The following is a 20,090-nucleotide window of genomic DNA, read 5'->3' as shown; positions in this document are numbered from 1 at the left end:
AACGAGGGTGGACGATGAAAGGGAGTCTCATCAGCTCAAAGTATTACGAAGCAGTCATTATTATTCCGATCCAGCTTATTGTTATCCTCGCGAGCATACAAGAACTCGCATCATTACATACTCTCGTTCCACCGCCGGTTCGCAACGTTTCCGTTTCCGCACTCGGACACTTCCACCCTCGAACCACCACCGCGATAGGCTTTGACGAGTCAAGTTTTCAGGGCATACCTCGCATTGCCTTCCGAGCCACCAGCTTGTCCAAATGGACCTGCTTTCGATTTACATGTCGTTGGGGATGCCTGTGCAGCGGACTCGGACCGTCTCGCCTCATTCCAACGATCGGTTGCCCACGTGGCTGGGATGCATCCTCATGAAGATGTGCTTGTAGGACGCGAATTATCGGATGCGGTAGCATATCTACCCGATGCTGGCTGTAAGATTTGTAGCAAGAGGGGCCATCCAAAGGAAGTCGTCTCCGTGTGTGATTTGGAGAAGATGGATCGATCAGTCAAGGCTTTGTACGTTTGCCTCGCTTCTGTCTTCTTCGTTGAATTCTGGAAGGCTTGTCGGGTCGCGGCATCAAGACTTTCTGAGTATCCCCGGAAGATTTCGAGTTGGTTTGTCTTGGGTGTTTTGAGAGGTAGGAAGTGATGTTGTTCGAGAGGGATTGTAAAAAGGCATCGTATTGCGGTGATTGGTTTCCAGCCAGTGGAGTACCCTCTACAAGACTGTCTGTCCTGAACAATTCCATGTCGGACTGTGAGTCTTCTTCCACGAGTTGTTGTTGTTGTTCCTCGAGGTTGGTAGTTTCTTCCTTGGAGGAAACTTGTGTGATGGCGGATTCCTCGTGCGTGATGCTCATGAAGATCAAAGTTGATTAATATCGAGTAGTTGTGTGGAGAAGGATCAAAGAAGAAGCAGTACGAGGCAAAACTATGGAAGGATTTTGGGGGCGGTGGGTGGATCGGTGTATATCTTGAGCGAGCAGGGGCGGTGCACCGAAGAAAGTCAGGTTACAGGCCATAGACATTACATAGACAATATGCGAGGTTGCATGTCTGGGCATTAAATTGCCGTGGCCGTCCTTTCATCACTGTAGCGCCGGTGCTCGTCTAGACTCTAGTTGCTTTCTCGCCCATCCACGAAATTCCCAGACCAGACACACCATGGTCGGCACGAGGGCAGTGATAGGCGGATCCACCGTCCGTTCCAAGCAGTGTCGAGTATCGACGGCCACTTACTTCCCAAGCAGGGCAGGGCACGGCAGGGCAGGGCGGGCGAGCGTGATTGACGTCGGAGCTCGGCTGCGGGCGTCGCGGCACGCTGGACATCGCTTGCGGCTTTCCAGGTATAAGCTTTGCAAGGGTCCACGAGGAACATGGCGTAGCGTACAGTAATAGTACCTATGGATCAGATGGTGAGATCGGTTAACTTACATGAGGAGAGAGATACACGCTCCCGTCCTTGCTCTACTCGGAAGGATGCACACGGAGGCGGACGGGACGCATGTCACCCACGAATGCACACGCACACGCACGCATGCCCAACCGGCTGGCCGGTAGCGAAGCGAAGCGAAGCGAGGGTCATTTCCTGTACTGTATGTCCATCACAGGCGATGGCAAGCAACACGCGAACCAGGACCCGCCCGCAGTGGCAGAGGCAGAACAAGGGAATGAGTGCGGTGAGACGCCTCGGATGCTCTGTGGTGCACCGCCAGCGCCTTTTGGCCTGCCGGGATCTCCATGATCTGCGCAGGCGTCTTGCAAGCGAGATGGAGGCGTCGCGGGACTGTCGGGATGCAAGTGAGACAAGTCCTCATTCATACCTACCTTTTTTGCTCTGCTGCTGCTGTCGCCCGGCTTTTCCTGACCATCATTTTGACACCGCGTTCCAAAACCCGACTACGAGACATTGCACTGGCGAGAAGGTTGATGATGCTGATGATGATGATGATTATGATGATCATGATGATGACACACTTGTTGACGAGATGAGATGAGATAAAGACTCACCAAATTTCAGCTTGCAGGACATGATTCCATGTGAATGAATATGGCTCAACTCGTCGCAAAACCATCATCATCGTTTTGCCGCCACATCCACCTCCGTGCGGTATGCGCTAACACACAAACATGTCCCGCGTTAGGTGATCAGCCACACATGCGCCTCGTTTGGCAGTCTTTGGCGAGACAGTCCTCCCTCACTCACCCTCACCTTGCCAACTCTTGCCAAGGAGGGATATTCAAGACATTAGTAGAAACTCCCCAACAGGACAATGGCTCGCGGACCGATTGCCAAATGCCATCCTTGGTACAGTAAGTGGCTGCTCCTGGATCCTCGATAGTCGACGTTGCTCCACCTGAGATGCGGTGTGCACAAGAGCTATAAGGTAAGACGACATACGAGGCTCGTGGGGCGCTTCTTGACGAGATTCACCAAGTAGTCCATCATTGGCAATGGCTTGCGCTTCGAGGGGTCAGAGTATTGGGGTCAAAGTATATCAAGCCACTCAATCCACAATCCAGATTTTCTTGGTTCTTGGGATCTCTTCAATACATTTCCGCTCCCTCTCCATCCATTACCTTATCTTGCAGCACGCTTGGCATACGGTGCGGCCCGCAGAGTTCGGATCCTCTGTCGTATACTTACGAGCAACTGAACTCTGTGAACTGACTCTCCAAGCGATTGGCCCCGACCAAGGGATCGACAGCGTCATCGCTCTCGCATCTTAACCTCACGTTTGCTTCCACCAAGACAGAACTGCTCCGTATTGACAATAGCAAGCGGTTGCAAGAAGTTGGCCTCAGTCCGGCCGCAAGATTGATCGTCCAGCGCGTCGAATTGATCACTCCCTATCCGGACTCATTGGACTTTCAGCAGTAGGAGGACCTCTGCAGTCGCGTTTGCCTCAATTGGAAACCACCGTGTCGATCGCCGAGAGAAAAGACCCGTGGCCAACAAGGACACTATCGTAGGAGGTACGAGCAGTCGACCGAGTCAGAGCTTACCGTACTCCAGCGAGCCATCGTTACATCTCCGAATTGAAGATTTGACACACGGCTCCACTTCTTCAAGATGCTCTCTTACGTACTGCTTACCACGCTGGGCCTTGTGATCTGGTACCTGGTGAATACATACCGCGCATTCAAGGTGAATCTTGCCGCCGCCAAGGAGAGTGGGCTCCCCTACATTTGCATGCCAGTATTCACATTCAATCCCGTCTGGCTGGTTACACACACATTATTGCTACCATTGCTGCGATTGTTGCCCTCGGCCTGGACCGAGTCGTGGATCGATTATTCGGGTCCAGATTTCGCATGGAAGAAGCAGCGCAGTCCATTCAAGGAGCTGGGCTGTGACATTTTCATCCTCGTGGCGCCGGGAAAGAACGCGGTCTATGTTGCGGATCCAAGAGCCATCAGTCAAATTACAACGCGACGCAATGACTTTCCAAAGCCTACTTGGCAATACACCTCGGTCGACCTCTTCGGAAGGAGTGTTGTGTCGACTGAAGGAGCCATCTGGCGGACGCACCGCAAGATCACGAGTCCTCCGTTCACCGAGAAGAACAACGTGCTAGTATGGGAGGAGACACTGGGCCAGGCGGAGAGCATGATGACCGAATTGGTGGGTAATGCAGATCGCAGCAAAACCATATGGACTGCCAGCTCGGAGGCGATGCGACTTTCACTCCATGTCATCAGCCGGGCTGGTTTCGGCGTGAGCTTGCATTGGCCACATGAAGGTGCCGATGATACCATCCCGGAAGGACATACCCTGACTTACAAAGGTGCACTGGAGACTCTCTTACACCAGATCTTGACCATCATTCTGACGCCACGCTGGTTTTTGAAGCGCTCGCCTTTCAACATCCACAAAGTAGCATGTGAAGGCTTGACGGAGTGGGGCAAGTACATGCAAGAGATGTATGATCAGAAAAAGTCGGAGATCAAGTATGGGGAGAATGGAGAAGGCATGGACTTGCTAGGTGCGCTTGTCAAAGGTGCTGGCATTTCAAAGTTGGAGGGGCAGGATGGCGAGAAAGGATCCAAGCAACTTCTCACCGATGAAGAGATTCTCGGCAATGCATTCATCTTTATTTTGGGTGAGTATGTTCAAATACCAGAATGACTGATTCTAATGCACTCACAGCTGGACATGAAACCGCCGCGAATACCATCCACTTCTCCATTATGCTTCTGGCAATGCGCATGTCTTCGCAGAGAAACCTCCAAAAGGACTTGGACTCCATCTTCGGGGACAGACCTGTGTCGGAGTGGGACTATGATGAGGACCTACCAAAGTTGTTTGGAAGCATGTGTGGAGCCGTTATGAACGAACAGCTACGGCTGATCCCGCCAGTCAATGGCATCCCCAAATGTACAATGGATGCGCCGCAGACATTGCAAGTGGGAGACAAGCGTTATGTCATACCCGCCAACTCGTTGGTCACCTTGAACTCGGTGGCGACTCATAGGAATCCCGCGTTTTGGCCACACACATCGGAAGAAGACCTCGCAGAGTTCCGACCTGAGCGTTGGTTGGAAACCGGACCTCAACATGCGGAGGAAGATGTGCCCGACCATGTCGAAGAGGGCATGGAATTTGAGGAGAAGCGACCCGACGCCGCCGCCTCTCTATTCAGACCGGCAAAAGGAGCCTACATTCCCTTCAGCGAAGGTTATCGTTCTTGCTTGGGAAGACGCTTTGCTCAAGTCGAGATTTTGGCTGTTCTGGCCGTCATCTTCCGAACTTGGACCGTCGAGCTGGACGTCAGCATGTTTCTGTCCGACGAGGACTTTGCCAAAGCTACAGATGTTGAGAAGCGTGAGGCCTGGGACAAGGCCAATTCTCGCGCGAAAGATTTGCTTGCGAATGGGATGAGTACCATCATCACKATACAGATGCGTACTGGCAAAATTCCGTTCAAGTTTGTGAAGCGCGGACAGGAGAATTTCAAGTTTTGAACAGAAACATATCTTATTGATAAAGACCCCCCCTTCAACTGGCATACGCACACGTGCCCATATCGCGCTTCTGAATGGGAGCTCCGGGAGAAATATCAAAGTCAAAGATATCAATCGGGACACCAAGCGTTGTGCACGCATTAGGGATCTGGGAGTGATTAGCGGGGAGACATTGAAAGTACCACAAGGGAATGACAGCAGAAACTCACATCGACAATCCCAGCAATATGCCCCTGAACCGGAGCACAGGACAAGAGCAGATAGATCTGATAATCCGAGTAACCATACCGTCGCAAATACTCAATGACTCGCAGACACGTCTGTCGATACGCCACAGTAGCATCCAGGTAATGTTGCTTTCCGTGCTCATCCACACTGAACCCTTCAAAGTAAATATACCTCCCGGCTCCAAACTGCGGCTCCACAGGCCCAGGAATATAAATCGGACTCTTGGTGCCCAACTCCGCCATCCCATTCTTCATCACCGAGAACTTGACCGTAATGACCCCAGCCATTTCAATCGCTCCACAAAACGAAATCTCCCCATCTCCCTGTGAGAAATGTAAATCCCCCACCGAGAATTTCGCCCCGGAGACATGCACCGGCAAGTAAACTTTACTTCCTCGCGAGAGATTTTTGATGTCGCAATTCCCTCCATGTTCAGGACGTCCAGGGATCGTTCGAGCGCCTTCACGGCCGACTTTCTCTTTGATACTCGCGTCGCCTGTTCCGGCGTGCACGTTGATGGGTTCGGGGGGTTTGGCGACGTCGCGGTCCATGTGGCTACAGGCGGAAATCAGGGCGCCTTCGCGCTCATTCCAGGTTTCGAGGATTTCTTGGCTGGGAGCGCAGCCGAGGATTCCTGGGTGGATTAGGCCGGCGAAGCGTACGCCGGGGATGTGGCGGGAACTGCAGAAGATGCCGTCGAAATCCCATATGGCTTTTGCTCTGTTGGGGGGTGGTGTTAGTGGGGTTGGATGTTGTCTTGTGAGGGGGGGACTTGCGGTTCGGGGTAGATTTCATCGAGGAAGCCCTACGTATGGAGGAGTATGGTTAGTATATCTGGGGTTGGTTTTCTTTGACTTGAGTATGCCTGGTTGCTTTACTTACACCGCCGTTCTTCTTGGCAAAAATGCCGGTGAATCCCCTAGAAATAACATGTAAGATTCAGCTTTCACCGCGGGACGACTTGGAGCGGGTGTGGATCAAGGCCGAGCGTAGACCAAGGAGAAGCCATGTTGGGACTTCCCACTTGCACCTTGTATCCATGCAGTCTCTTACATACCATGGCTGCTCTTCCAATGGCTGCACATCTTGAATCTCCACAACCAGAATATCACCTGGCTCTGCAGTCTCGATTTCAAAGGGCCCAGTCAGGTAATGAATGCGAGTGAGGTCGACCTGRGAATGGCAAACCAACAGTATCAGCGGAGTTCACATCGTGCTCTCTCCTCCCCAGTGGTGATATCCACTTACATCTCTCATATCATTCGCACTATCATTATTACCAATCTGTCCCCCCGTCCAATCCACACATTCAATCTTGACCGTCTCGCCCGGGACAATCTTTCCAATGGCAGGGACTGTGGGACATTACATCATCATTAGCTTTATCCATGTGGTGAGGAGGTTGAATCAAGAATGTGATGGAACTTACTATCCGGATGCCATCGATTCTATTCACAAGTCTTTTGCGTTAGCGATTTTCTCTAGTTTTAGACTAGTTCTATCCATCAAGGTGAATGAAAGTTGTGTGGAAGATCTCACATGTAAATAAGRCAAAGTACCCGCGTCCTTGTCCAATTCGACTTTGGCGGCGTATCTGTGTCCTTTGGTAGGCATCTTTCGTTTTATTCGTATCCTTTTGTAGAGGGATAGAGGAGGGTTAGGTATAGAGAGGAAGGAAGAAGTGGAGCAGAACAACAATGGAAAAGAGGGACGAGGAAAATATCGAAAAGATATCATGTATTCCCCTCTCTCTCTCTCCCCTCTCTCGGTCCCTCCTCATCATAACCTACCTTACAACGTAACTATCCTTATCGCTACCGATTAGCAAACGAACGATAGATAGGTAGATGGCTTGGATAGCTTACGAAGAGCGGGGCAAGCTCCATTGATTGAATTTGCTTATTTCCCTCATTCTGCTCACCTTGCGATGAAGATGCTGACGGATGATGCTGATGGATGATGATGATGATGACGACGATAGCCTGTAAAAGCCCCTCATCCGATAAGGATAAGATGGGAAGGGGAAGCTGTTGACGAGATTGAAAAGCGGGCATTGGATGGGTGATGAGCTTTCAGGTTCCATGCTGATAAGGAAGGAACGCGCCGGCCAAACGCGTTCGCCGGAGGGGCTCTTTGCTTTAGGTCGCGTTGCGGGGAAGTCGTTCGCTTGAGCAATGCTTGCTTGCTTGCTTTCTGGACGTATGGAAGTATTTTATCACAGACAGATAAATCTTTCTTTCCTTGACGTAACTATATATATATCTCGTATCGATTAATCAATTAATCGTAGCATAGAGCGAGCGAGCGAGCAAGAACTGTCGTAGAAAATTAATAACCTCTGTGAGACTTCTTCTTCTTCTTTTTAGAATCCGAATCCGAGGACGAAGAAGAGGAGGAGGAGGAGGAGGAGGAAGAAGAACTAGAGCTAGAATGCGAACCACGACGAGATTTCTTCTGCCTCTTCTCCTTCTTATGTTTCTTCTTCTTGAAGCTATCCTCAAGCATGGAACCGGCAACCGCACCTCCCACACCACCGAGGATACCATGGCCCATTTGATGGCCTCCGTAGGCTCCTGCTGCCCCGCCGGCTAGAGCGCCCATTAGGCCGCGGTCTTGGTCTGAGGGGCCTGGCGGATATTGGCCTGGTGGATATTGGCCTGGTGGATATTGACCTGGTGGAACTCCGTATGATCCCTGCGTAGACATATTCTGCGGAACGTGCTGCTGATTCCACTGCGGTTGAGGGTGGGCGGGGGAATATGCCTGATTGGATTGAGGGGGAGGATATCCCGACTGTGGAGCTGGGTACTGCGAGCGCTCATCGTAATGTTGTTGTTGTTGCTGTTGGTGTTGTTGAGGGGAATGATATCCCGACTGTGGATTAGGATTGTAGGAATGAGGCTGCTGTTGATCATGATAGCCATACTCGGACGGCGGACCTTGATGGGACATATCTTGTCGAGGCGGTTGAGGATATTGCTGATTGCTATAGTAGCTTTGCGCGGATCCCTGAGTGTTTCCTTCTTCGTAGGAGTTGTGCTGCGTAGGGTAGCTGGATTGATACTCTGCTGGRTTGTTATTGTACGCTGGTCCGGGGTGTCCGTATTGAGATTGCTGCGGTGGTGGCTGGTCGTAGGGATTATTACTGGACTGGTAGCCTTCGTTACCGGGTGGGAAGTTGCTCATGCTGGGATTGGAATTTGTGAGGATGAATGGTGTTGTGGGAGTGGAGGTGAGTTGAGTAGAGTATGTCTACGGCACACGGTATTCGTGGCACAGGAAAGCACAGCCTCACTGCGCCTCATCAGCAGGCAGCAACGATGGGAAATTAAACTTCCGGTAAAGATTATCCACTATTTCCTACCACACGGCTAGAAGAAGTTTCTCACCACGAAAAAGATGGACTACAAGGGAGAACGACTGTCAAGATGATTGATTGATTGTAGCAATTCATATGAAATTGTAGAATTTGAAAGAAATCCACTCTCCCGTCCCATCCCATCCGTTCCCTTGACTTTCCTTGTCTCAAATCTCTCTCTCCATCATACATGCATCAATAGGAAAGTATCATATCCGCTGGAATTGTCTCCTCCACCATCATCATCATCATCATAATTCTCATCATTTTCATGAAATTCTCAAGCCCTCGACAAGTAGCAGAAACCATCAATCATCAATCCGCAGCTCATCAATCAATCAATCAATCAATCAATCAATCAACCGATCTCGCACTTCCGATTTCTATCCTTTCCAACCAGTTCCATTATCAAATCATCAGGAAACCCAAACATGAAAAGAGAGAGAGAGAAAGAGAAAGAAAGAAAAGGTCCTTGCCCAGTAAACATCATCATCCTCCAACAATCATCATCACATCATCACATCATCCTCACAAACACCACCACAACATCATTCCTCCTTACAAACCACCAACCAAACCGGAGGTCCCTCCCCACCCCTCTTGACACCCCATCCCATGCTGCCCAACGTACCCTTGGCCTTGTCACTGCCCCAAGGAATACTCGTACCCTTGGCCCAACAACCCTCACCTTGCTCCACGACCTCCGTCGCACACCACCCAGCACACTCGTCACCTTTCTTCTTCAACACGCGCTCGATGACATTGGCAACGGTGAAGGAGGTGGCGACCTTGAACATTTTGAAGGCGAGGCCTTGGCCGTGGTATTTGGAATTCCAGATTGGGGCGGCTTTGTTGAAGACGTGCAGGAGGGTGTGCTCCGGCGGGAACATGTAATTTTCGCCGGGACGGAGGGTGGGTGGAGGGTTGGCGGAAGTGGAGTGCGCCATGCTGGGAGCTTTCTTGACTTCGGGGGCTGGGGGATCTTCTTGAGAGCAAGTGCAGATAGTGGTGTAGGTGTTGGTTTGCGGGTTGAAAGTGGTGGTGCAGGTGCACGTGGCGTTGGGGCTGCAGGGGGTGATGGGGGTCACGAGAGTTTTGGTGGAGGTGGTTGTGGAGGCGGCGACGGTGCTTGGGGGCTTGGGTGGGGGGAGGATGCCTTTGTTAGTCTTTTTGGGCTGGGCGGGTGGTGGTGGGGGAATGGCGGCGATTTGGCCGGTGGAAGGGTAGTAGAGGTGGTGGGCGAAGCCGGGTTGGAGTTGAGGGCTGGTGAAGTGTGGGTAGGATGTGCAGAGGGGAGCTGGTTGGTTGGGGTTGGGAAGGCAGCCGGAGTTGGCGCGCCACTGATATGGGGAGAAGTTCATGTCAGGATGTGGTGTGATGTGACTTGAAGGTGGTGTTGTTCGGGTGCGTTGGAGCAAGTGGTGACGAGGATGTGTGATGTGTGATGACGAGGGAGTGTGGGTGGTGAGTGGGAGTGGTGGTAGATGACTTGGATGGTTGTCAGAGGGGTGGGTTGAGGAGGAGGATATATAGCAGAGGGGATGAATGGTCAACAGAGCATCATCCGTCCCGCAGCAATCATTTGATGCATCATGGGGCGGAATGGATGGTCAGGTTGGTCATGTTCGCGGCGGGATGGTCATCTCGAGGCGTGAAGATGGTCGAGTTGGTCATTTTCCAGGCGGGATGAGCGTCTTGAGGCGGAACAGATGGTCGAGTTGGTCATGTTGCAGGCGGGATGATCATCTCGAGACTCGCTGGCAGACCCGACGAATGGCGGCAGGTGCTCATCTTCCATTGGGATGTCATTGGTGCTGTGGTCTCGTGGGCAAGAAATCCGGACTGGCACCCGTCGCAGTCAGGGAGATGCATGTGAAAATGACGATATGGATGTTGGCGAGATGTTTGTATGGATGTGTGTGTGTTGAATAGATGGAAAGGCGTGAACTTCCATGGTCCTTCTCCTCGCCCGGCGGAGTCTCCCACTCAATGCCTTGGAATCATCACGATGCAACGTGGAAGTTGTAGCGAGCCATTGAATCCATCCTGCATGTTTTCGAGATTGAATGCTTGTGGAGGGCAGGGCAGGGCGGGCTTGGAGACGCATGCGAGAGAATTTACATTTGATTCAACATTTGCGTCATCCCATCAATATCTCCATCAAAGATTATATTTCCATCGCGTCGCCCAACTTCACGTCGCGCGAAGCATCCATCACCTGAATTCATCCTCGATGTAATTGCATCCCCTTCATGGATTGACGGACGACATGTTCCACTTCACGCCGTTGTTCGGCGCGCATTCCGCCTCACCGGCCTCCGCTTCCCTCCTCGAACTCGACGGCGGAGTCAAGATCCTGATTGATGTCGGCTGGGACGAGCAATTCTCCGCCGAAGCGTTGGACATACTCGGCGAACATGCGCCCACCATCTCCCTCCTCCTCCTCACCCACCCGACGCTGGACCACATAGGAGCATATTCGCATTGCTGCAAACACATCCCCCACTTCTCGCGAATCCCCGTCTTCGCGACGACTCCAGTCATCAATCTAGGCCGAACACTCCTCGCCGACCTCTACGCCTCCTCCACCCCGGCCGCCGCCACGATCCCCATTGGAGGTCAACATGTTCTCTTCGACGCCCCCACGCCCGAGGAAATCACGACACATTTCAATCGCATCCATCCGTTAAAGTACAGCCAACCCCACCAACCGCAACCCGCGCATTCCCAGCCGTCGTTGGGTCACCTCACCATCACCGCCTACAGTGCCGGACATACGCCCGGAGGAACCATCTGGCATGTGCAGCATGGCTTGGAGAGTATCGTCTACGCCGCCGATTGGAATCAGGCGAGGGAGAATCTGTTGTCGGGAGCCGCGTGGTTGGGAGGGGCCGGCGGTGGTGCTGAAATCATCGAGCCGCTTCGTCGTCCCACCGCCCTCATCTGCAGCTCGCGAGGGGTGGAGAAGACGGAGACTCAAGGACGGAAGAAGCGGGATGAAGTCTTGATCGCTCTGATCCGTGAAACCATTGCGCAGGGGGGAAAGGTGTTGATTCCCACCGACTCGTCCGCGAGAGTGCTCGAGCTGGCCTTTTTGCTCAATCAAACGTGGAGGGAGAACATTCCCGGCCCGCATGCCGACACCTACCGACATGCCAAAATCTACATGGCCAGCAAGACATCTTCAAACACCGTGAGACAGCTACAGGGAATGTTGGAATGGCTGGATGAGAGTATCATCCGGGACGCGGAAACGGCCATGGGCAACCATTCCGCCGATGCACAAAAAGTGCCCACCTTGCTGGAGTGGGCGCATATCAAGCCGATGGAGAGGAAGAGGCAGTTGGAGAGGGCCTTGAGACGATCCAGCCCGTGCATCATCCTCGCTAGTGACGCCAGTCTCGAATGGGGCTTCTCCCGACTCGCCCTGCAATCTCTGGCCGGCGATGCGCGTAATCTCATCCTGCTGACCGAAAACATCTCTCCCTCCTCCTCCAACACATCCTCTTCCCTCTCAGCACAGCTCGCGGATTGCTGGCGGAATCGCTCAACATCTTCATCGTCAACAGCTAGAGTCGTCGGCGCCGATGGTCAGACGGTTCATTTGAAGCACCACGACCTCGCCCCTCTCAGCCCGGAAGAGAATGTGCTCTACCAACAATACCTCGCGCGGCAACGTGCTCTCTACACCACCATCCCCGATACCGACAACACCACCCTGTTGCCTGCCGAAGAGGCGGAAGAAGAAGACTCTTCCGATGATTCCGAGGATGAGAATGAGGGAGATCATCAAGGTCGCGCACTCAACCTCTCCTCTGCAATCCTCAATCAACAGGGAACCAAACGGAAAGGTGGCGGTCTGACGGATGCCGAACTMGGTGTCAACATCCTTCTACAAAAGAGACGGGTACACGACTACGACGTCAGAGGAAAGCGAGGACGAGAGAGAATGTTCCCCTTTTTGAGAGCACGAGGCAAAGCGGATGAATTTGGTGAGATTGTACGACCCGAAGACTTCCTCCGAGCTGAGGAGAAGGTGGAACTCGACACCGTCAAGCCCGCCGCTGCCCCTGCAGCGGCACCCCAACAACAGCAACAAGGAGAAAAGCGAAAATGGGGCGGTGCGGAAAAGAAAGGTCCTGAGAAGAAGGTCAAGAGGGAATCCAAACGCGAACCAGACGATATCGATGCCCTCATCGCCCGCGCCACTGGCGAAGGCGACTCACCCAAACCCGGCGCACCTCCCACACCCAATCCAGACGACGACGCCTCATCCGACTCCAACGCCGACTCGGAATCCGATTACGATCCAGAAGACTCGGATCCCACTCCTCACAAACTCCTGACCAAACCATCGACGACATTGACATTACACGCCCGTCTCGCAAGCCTCGATTTCGAAGGATTGCACGACGCGCGAGATCTACAAATGTTGATCCCCCTCATCGCCCCTCGAAAATTGATCCTCATCAAAGGGACAAGTCGCGAGACGGAGAGATTGGCACGGGAATGTCGGGGCATTTTGGCGGAGGGAAGCGTCATGGCACCTCAAGAAGGCGAGAGGGTGGATGCGGGAGTGGACACCAACGCGTGGGAATGTAGATTGGGCCGGGGATTGGTGGGGAAGTTGCGGTGGGCCGACGTCAAGGGGTTGGGAGTYGTCGCCATTTCGGGCTTACTTTCCGCCGGGCAACGCAGTGATGAGGAGGAGAAGCGGGATACGAAACGCATCAAAGCAGCGAGTGGTGAGGATGGAGGAAATGCCGACGAACAAGAAGCCACACCCCTACTACCCATTTTGGATCTCATCCCCTTTACCATTTCCGACGGCGGAGGAGGTGGTATCAAGAAAAACTCTCGACGCGCCACACAGCCCGTGCACGTGGGAGATTTGCGTCTGGCGGATCTGCGACGTAGTATGCAGCAGTCGGGTTTTGAGGCGGCGTTTTTCGGTGAGGGGACTTTGGTCGTGGATGGGTGTGTGGTAGTTAGGAAGGGGAAGGAGGGAGGCATTGTTGAGGTCGAGGTTTGTGGTGGGGGAGGTAGGGCTTGGGAGGCTGTTCGGGGAGTTGTGAGGGGAGGGTTGGCTGTTGTTGAGGCGGGGGTGTAGAGGTAGGGACAGAGGGAGGGAAGGAGGGGGCAAAGGTTATGAATGTATTGAATGTATTGAGACGGTGGGAAGGAGAGGGAGTGGCATATTCCACTGCTTCTTATCTGTCTGTCTGTTTTTTCTGTCTTGTCTGTCTTTTCCATCTGTCTGTCTGTCTGTCTATCTATCTATCTATCCGTCTCTACGTTTATCGAGACAAGATAAGATACATTTCGCCTTTTGAATTTCATCTCAGAGCCCTTGCTCTCTACAAAGTCGACGACTTTAGAGCTACGAGAGGGAGAGGTAGTAGTAGAGTAGTCTATTATTTCGTGGAGAGTACCATCGAGGGCGCTGCTTTTATTAATGACTTTCTCACATTGATCACTTTGCGTGAGAATACCTTCGCGATTTTTTTTTTGGATTTTTTCAAACTATTCATCTACTAAACCTCCCACCCGAAAACTCCTTGTTCCTATCAAAATCAAACCCAAATATCAAACCCATGAATCAAACCCATAAATCAAACCCCAAAACTCCAAAACTCCAAAAATTAACCCTCCTTCAAATACCACCCCAAAGAACTAGCCCTCATCATCTTCCAATCCTCCTCCCTTTCCCAATCTTCCTCATCCTCCCGTTCCTTCTTCTCCTCATCTGTTCCTCGTTTTCTTTTCTTCTTATTGGAAGATGAAGAAGTAGCCTCCCGTTCTTCCTGCCTTTCCAAATATTCCCGTTCAAGGCGTCGGAATTTCGCGGGGTTTTTGTGGATGGAGTGGCCGTGGTAAAGACTTGTGGTGGGTGGGGCGGTGACGGCTGGTGGAGCAGGGGCAGGAGCGGGCAGCGGAGCAGGAGCAACCACAGCCGGGGGAGCAACGACAGCCAGCGGAGCAATCACAGCTGGTGGAGCTGCGGCAGGTGGCGGAGCCACGACATGGACTGGGGCTGGGACTGCGGCAGGCGGCGGAGCAACGACAGCCGGCGGAGCAACGATAGCCGGTGGGGCAGCGGCAGGCGGCGGAGCCACGACATGGGCTGGGGCAGCGGCAGGTGGCGGAGCAACGACAGCCGGTGGAGCAACCACCGGGGCGGCTGCGAGAGGTGGAGCGATGACGGGAGCTGGGGCGACGACGGGAGGCAAAGCGGCAACAGGAAGCAAGGCGCCGACAGGAAGCGGAGCTGCGGCAGGGAGAGGAGCTGCGACAGCAGGAACAGCAGCAAGAGCAGCCGCAGGGAGCGGAGCTGCGACAGCAGGAACAGCAGCAAGAGCAGCAGCAGCGACAGCAGCAAGAGCAATAGCAGCAGTCCCCCCAGCCGCCTCAAACTTATGCTTCCTCAACCTCGCAGCCAACTCACTCCGTCCCAGAACCTCACAAATCGACCGCCAAGTAAATTGGCCTGCACCATACCATTTACTTTTCCAGTAATTTTCCTAATTCAGAAAAAGAAAAAGCAATGTTAGCGTTTCGTTTCGTTTCGACTTTTTCACATTTTGTTTCTTTTTTGTTTCGTTTCTCTCTCGACAACGTACCTCTGCTTCAGTCCACGAGTGTCCCTCGTAGGGGTATCGTGCCGGTCTATCATCTTTGGGAAAATCTTTGACGGGCATTTTCCAGAGGGCGCGGTAGTTGGCGATTTCCGCTGCGTTGAGGCGGGCGATGAGGTCCGGGTAGCCGTCGATTATGGCGCGGTCCATGGCGGTTTGGGACATGCCTACAGGCATGGTGGGTGAGGGTTGGTGGGTGAGGATTGGTTGGTGAGGGTTGGTCGGTGAGGGTTGGTTGGTGAGGGCCGGTGGGCGAGGTTTGGTTGGTGAGGCTTGGTAAGTAAATGTTGACTTGTGAGTGTTGACTATCGACTTGCAAGTATTTCCCTAAAAAATGTCGAAAGGTGAGGGAGGGATGTCTGGGAAGGGGACAGAAGTATATAAACTAGGATTCGCAAAGACCACAGGACGGAAAGTATCCATTTCTTCGGTACCTGACCCCAGATCTCTCTCACGTTTCTCAAAAAAAGCTTCCATCGAAGCCGTAGCCATACGCAGGCTTCCCGATCAAGGACATCTCTGTTCAGGTGGACCTTACCAGGCTTTCTCAAAAAGTCGGACGAGTTTATTCTTATAGGTCTAGTGGATTTACTGCGCCTCTCTCCACATTCGCGCAGCGATAATTTAGGTTTGGATATTGCGGGTATACCCGTCATGTAGGTGAATTGACCATTCCCTCCAGCATGCTGCTTTTTTTTTTTACTTCACACGATGATTATATGAGGATTGGAAAAAAAAAACTATCATCACCCTCACTGAAAAATACCGAATGCGTTCTCATGTAGTGTAGGAGAGTTAGAGGAGGAAGTGGACACATGACACATACGTATTCGCCCGCTGTTTGGACTTTTTCGCGTGGGATTTTGAGGACATTGGACCAAGATGGCGATTGTAACTTCGACGAGGCTACCAGAGGTACACATTGCCGCTCAGGAGGCCTTCTAGACGGCGCTGATCAGTAATAATGAATCGGAGAGAGCCCCGTGCTTTCTTAAGTTGAAAGTTGCATCCTAGCAGCCCCAAACAGCGTATGTTACCTATAGCAACCAACCCTTAGAAGCAGTAGGAATCGGATTCATTACGTACCTGCTGCCGTCTTCTACCTAGCGTTCTACCACTCCAATACACGAAGGTCCACGTGCTGTAGATGCGGTGCACAAACTCCTCCCTTCAAACTGCTTCTTTTTGTCCAGCCAATGTCTTGATTGGTCCTACGTTTCGACTCTCTGGTTTTTTTTTCTCCAATGTCTCTCGATTTTTCTTCTGAATGGCTTCTTGCTCTTCTTTGATCTCGCATGGCAGTGCAAAGCGATGATATGCTTTGCTCTTTCCTGAGTATGCATATCTTTGAGAACTTGGTCTGTTTGGATCCCTGCCCGTCTGTCTTGCGAATCGTTCGGTTGGGCGGAGATGGGACTAATTGAGATGGACAATTGAGATGGGATTAATTGGGATGGAATATCGGATACCATCGGATCGATTTCGACGATGTACATGGATCCTGAACAGCAGCATAAGGTGGGCTCTCTGCCGATCTCTTACCTTGCCATGTACAGCTTATTTAACTTTCATATGCCAATGCCAAGAACCAATGATATCAATTCCATTAACAATTTATCCGTCTACAGATTTTAAGAACTGCTTCGAGCAATCTTACCTACCACACAAGTCGAAGTTGAAGATATCCACAATGACGACAGGGTCTAAAAGATGGATCATGCAACCTCCAGAAGATGATACCAACGAACAAATTAATTAATTCAATACGAAGTTTCTCCTCAAGCCGAAAACTTGCCCCACCCCATCGTATGCATATTCCGATCCTTCATATCCTTATCCTCGTCCTTGCCAGGCCACATGATATTCCCATTCACCACAGCATGAATATGAAATCCCGCCGTCATGATCCAAAGTATCACGAGCAAAATGGTCAAGGCGCTACAAATTCCGTTGATGACTGTGCTTTCAAACACCTTTCCAATTTGAATCGCCGCGAGAGTGAGGCCTGCGTTGGGGAAGACAAAGGCCCACCAGTTGAGCGTGAAGCGCATTTGGCGGACACCGGCGACGACGGCGACCTTGGGAGAGAAAATGTCAATTTTGGAGTTGGATGGGAAGGGGAGGAGATGGAACATACTGTGCTGATGCAGAAGAACCAGAAAGCGAAGATTACAATGAAGACACCTGTGAAGGATGTCAGTATTCTGGCATGCTAGCTACCGTCGTTTGGATGATGCGACTTGCCAGCCATGATTCCGATGATTCGCACAACATCGCCGTCTGCGGTAGGCGTTTCGGAGTTGAAAGTGTTGAATGGAAGAATCTTCTCTGCTTGAGATCCCAGACTATGGCAAGGTTCATCAGTACCGAGTCTCCTCTCGAGGGATCGACTGTCGCATTACTCACGAGATCAGACCAGCCGCGGTGTAACCCTGAGAATGTGGATTAGTCATGCTCGAGTAACAACTGTCTGACCATGTCGAGCAACTCACCGCCGGTCCAACGCTCACATACATGCCCGGACGCGTTGACGGAGAAGGCAAAGCAGAAGTCATGAGTCTTTGCGTGTACATGGCGTACATCATCAACGCCACAGTCCATGCAAGACCTTGCAACATGACCGACCCCACCCACATATCAAAGGCCTGCGATTGAGGCTGAGAAGGAATCATGGTCCCACCCATTGTTCCCACCACCAACAAAGGGTAAATGGGGAAGATCCAAGCTGGCACCGCGTCGGTGATCTTGAGACGTTCCTCCTGGAATAAAACGTAGTACTGCGCCACGGCAATGACCAGCACAATCCCGCAATACATCCAGAAACAAACCCGAAGCGCCACGGGAAGCCAGGGTCCACATTTGGGTACTCCGTATCCTTGCGCAGCGTTCAGAATGAGGGATACTGAGACCCAATATGATCCGAAGAACAGGCCTTCAACGGGATGATGGAGCGATGAGAGGAAGCGTCGAGGGAACCAGAATGCTCGCAGGCTCATGGCCATGGTGAAGAGGATGAAAAGTACCAGCTGGAGGATGAAGAAGATTTCGCCGATGGTGGTGAGACYGGGGAATTTGTTGGGAGTGTTGGACAGAACGACCGCCACTGCTCCCGTGGACATTGTTGTCGCGAACCTGCTTGTCGTGTTAGGGAATTCACACGCGATGGTGGTTTGGAGGAATGGAATGTACCATGGCCAAGTAAAGTGAGCCTGGAGGGATGAAGGAATTAGCCTAGCCCTTCAATGATTGTGTTGATGATGGAGCTTTTCATTCATTCATTCGACTCACTATTCTGTCCTTGAAGCCAGCACTGTCAGGTGGAGAAGGTTCAAAGTCCGTCCTATCGCTCTCGCTTTGCTTCTCCGCGTCCGCGCCATCATCGGCATCTCGCCGTACAGGTCGTTGATGCATTGTGGATCGAATTGATGTACGGACCACCTGAGGACAAACCGCGAAAGATTCTCCTTCCACGGAGGAGATACAATTATTACAACGTCACGTCATCGCGGCGACATCAAGACTTGTCGGCATGCCAAGCCCGAGGGACGGCATTGTTACCCACTCAATGCGCTGAGAATGTGTGTTCTATTCACCTCTCTCTGCGTACGTGGAAAGCGTCTCAGCATGTTGACAGACAGCCGGGTCGATGTGGTGCAGCTATTCATCACACGCAGGTACTGAACGAAGAATAGGACGGGAAGCTCGTAGAACGCCAGCACTAACACCCTTACCACTCGGATCCTTTCCCGCGGGGAAGCTGGAGAGCCCTACTACTAATATTAGTACTACACCGCCCTCTAGCACCCCCAAATTAAGACCAATTTAGTCCATTTCAGTCCTATATCGTTTATACTATGTCGGTAAGTAGTCCGTATAAAAGGTGTTGTTTTAGCTRTTGTTTTAACGCATTATAGGAACCTCTAAGGGCAACTAGCAAACGGCTAGATAACGCCCTTTACTACTAACTACGYATTGCCTTCGATACTACCGATAGTAGTAACCGCGYAATTAGTAAGGCCTATAGTGTTTCTYATCTAAYAATTAGYAAGATACGCCTCTCTTACGAGCTGTTTAGTACGCCCTATCTACCTAGAGGTGTCCGTATTAGCCGTCCGCCGTTCCTTACGCTAGATTAAGAGGACTCTTTCCTATAGTATATATATTCGTAGCCGGACGCCTACGCGGATAAGATAGCTTAGTAGATATTCGACAATACTAGCGTAGTGTTTAGCGACCGTAGCGTGTACGCGCTATTAGTAAGGCGTAGATAGACTCGCAAGGTTGCTAGAAGCATCGCTAGAGAGCGTAATAAGGTATTACGGTCGTATTAGCGCGCGAAAAGCGCCGGTTAGAGGCGTAAGGACCTAGTGTTTATCGACGAGTTAGCTTATAACGAGCGGAATAGCTATAGGTAGGTTGTTGTCGCTATAAGGATAAAGCTGTAGTAGTTACGAAAGTTAGTGTTTTAGCTTAACTAATAATACACTTAGGAAGTACTCTTAGTTACTAATTAGCTATCTTATAGATACACAATCGCTAACTAAACGCTCTAAACGGTAGTTACTAGTACCTACATTTACGATAAACGGCTACCTCGATAGGCCGTTATTAAAGTAGGGAGCTATTACCTCTAAAGACATCCTTAACTAGCTAATTTATGTTATTTTGCCTTAACTGCTAACTAGTATAATCCTTATTATAGACAACGCTTTAATCTACCGCAATAAAACGATTAAATAGGCTATTCGATAGGCTAGTTGCTTCCTAGAGCTATTACTACCGTACTCTCTAGACTATAACCCTATTAAATAGTCCTTTAACGTCCTTAAGTTATAGATAAAACGACACCGAGATAAAGCAGCTACGTACGCTAATTTCGAGGACTTCCTTATCTACGCTATA

General features: G+C 51.4%; 8 protein-coding genes; 2 read left to right on the top strand and 6 right to left on the bottom strand.

Annotated features, from left to right (window-relative positions):
* Window positions 1-508: 508 nt before the first annotated feature.
* On the bottom strand, window positions 509-862 carry RCC_00303 (uncharacterized protein; the record flags this gene model as incomplete). Its single annotated transcript, XM_023765455.1, has 1 exon — window positions 509-862. One exon carries the CDS (start codon window positions 860-862, stop codon window positions 509-511), a length of 354 nt encoding a protein of 117 aa, XP_023621223.1.
* A 2,213-nt stretch (window positions 863-3,075) lies between these two features.
* On the top strand, window positions 3,076-4,967 carry RCC_00302 (related to cytochrome P450 3A7; the record flags this gene model as incomplete). XM_023765454.1 has 2 exons in its annotated part: window positions 3,076-4,105; window positions 4,153-4,967. 2 exons carry the CDS (start codon window positions 3,076-3,078, stop codon window positions 4,965-4,967), a joined length of 1,845 nt encoding a protein of 614 aa, XP_023621222.1.
* A 34-nt stretch (window positions 4,968-5,001) lies between these two features.
* Window positions 5,002-6,932, bottom strand: RCC_00301 (probable formamidase FmdS; the record flags this gene model as incomplete). XM_023765453.1 has 8 exons in its annotated part: window positions 5,002-5,115; window positions 5,177-5,915; window positions 5,972-6,000; window positions 6,078-6,114; window positions 6,253-6,368; window positions 6,444-6,550; window positions 6,625-6,643; window positions 6,735-6,932. 8 exons carry the CDS (start codon window positions 6,930-6,932, stop codon window positions 5,002-5,004), a joined length of 1,359 nt encoding a protein of 452 aa, XP_023621221.1.
* Window positions 6,933-7,523: 591 nt separating this feature from the next.
* Window positions 7,524-8,381, bottom strand: RCC_00300 (uncharacterized protein; the record flags this gene model as incomplete). The annotated part of the gene is made up of 1 exon (XM_023765452.1): window positions 7,524-8,381. One exon carries the CDS (start codon window positions 8,379-8,381, stop codon window positions 7,524-7,526), a length of 858 nt encoding a protein of 285 aa, XP_023621220.1.
* A 720-nt stretch (window positions 8,382-9,101) lies between these two features.
* On the bottom strand, window positions 9,102-9,914 carry RCC_00299 (uncharacterized protein; the record flags this gene model as incomplete). Its single annotated transcript, XM_023765451.1, has 1 exon — window positions 9,102-9,914. The coding sequence occupies one exon, from the start codon at window positions 9,912-9,914 to the stop codon at window positions 9,102-9,104; it is 813 nt and encodes a 270-aa protein (XP_023621219.1).
* A 908-nt stretch (window positions 9,915-10,822) lies between these two features.
* Window positions 10,823-13,663, top strand: RCC_00298 (related to CFT2-cleavage and polyadenylation specificity factor, part of CF II; the record flags this gene model as incomplete). The annotated part of the gene is made up of 1 exon (XM_023765450.1): window positions 10,823-13,663. One exon carries the CDS (start codon window positions 10,823-10,825, stop codon window positions 13,661-13,663), a length of 2,841 nt encoding a protein of 946 aa, XP_023621218.1.
* Window positions 13,664-14,195: 532 nt separating this feature from the next.
* Window positions 14,196-15,365, bottom strand: RCC_00297 (uncharacterized protein; the record flags this gene model as incomplete). XM_023765449.1 has 2 exons in its annotated part: window positions 14,196-15,074; window positions 15,174-15,365. 2 exons carry the CDS (start codon window positions 15,363-15,365, stop codon window positions 14,196-14,198), a joined length of 1,071 nt encoding a protein of 356 aa, XP_023621217.1.
* A 1,601-nt stretch (window positions 15,366-16,966) lies between these two features.
* Window positions 16,967-18,599, bottom strand: RCC_00296 (related to C4-dicarboxylate transport protein mae1; the record flags this gene model as incomplete). XM_023765448.1 has 7 exons in its annotated part: window positions 16,967-17,266; window positions 17,326-17,372; window positions 17,433-17,533; window positions 17,595-17,620; window positions 17,681-18,320; window positions 18,378-18,397; window positions 18,477-18,599. 7 exons carry the CDS (start codon window positions 18,597-18,599, stop codon window positions 16,967-16,969), a joined length of 1,257 nt encoding a protein of 418 aa, XP_023621216.1.
* Window positions 18,600-20,090: the final 1,491 nt, after the last annotated feature.

The sequence above is a fragment of the Ramularia collo-cygni genome (genome assembly GCF_900074925.1).
Source record: "Ramularia collo-cygni strain URUG2 genome assembly, contig: RCC_scaffold01, whole genome shotgun sequence".
Lineage (NCBI taxonomy): Eukaryota > Fungi > Ascomycota > Dothideomycetes > Mycosphaerellales > Mycosphaerellaceae > Ramularia > Ramularia collo-cygni.
Note: the sequence above shows the minus strand (reverse complement) of the source record. Positions and strands in the feature narration are given on the sequence as shown.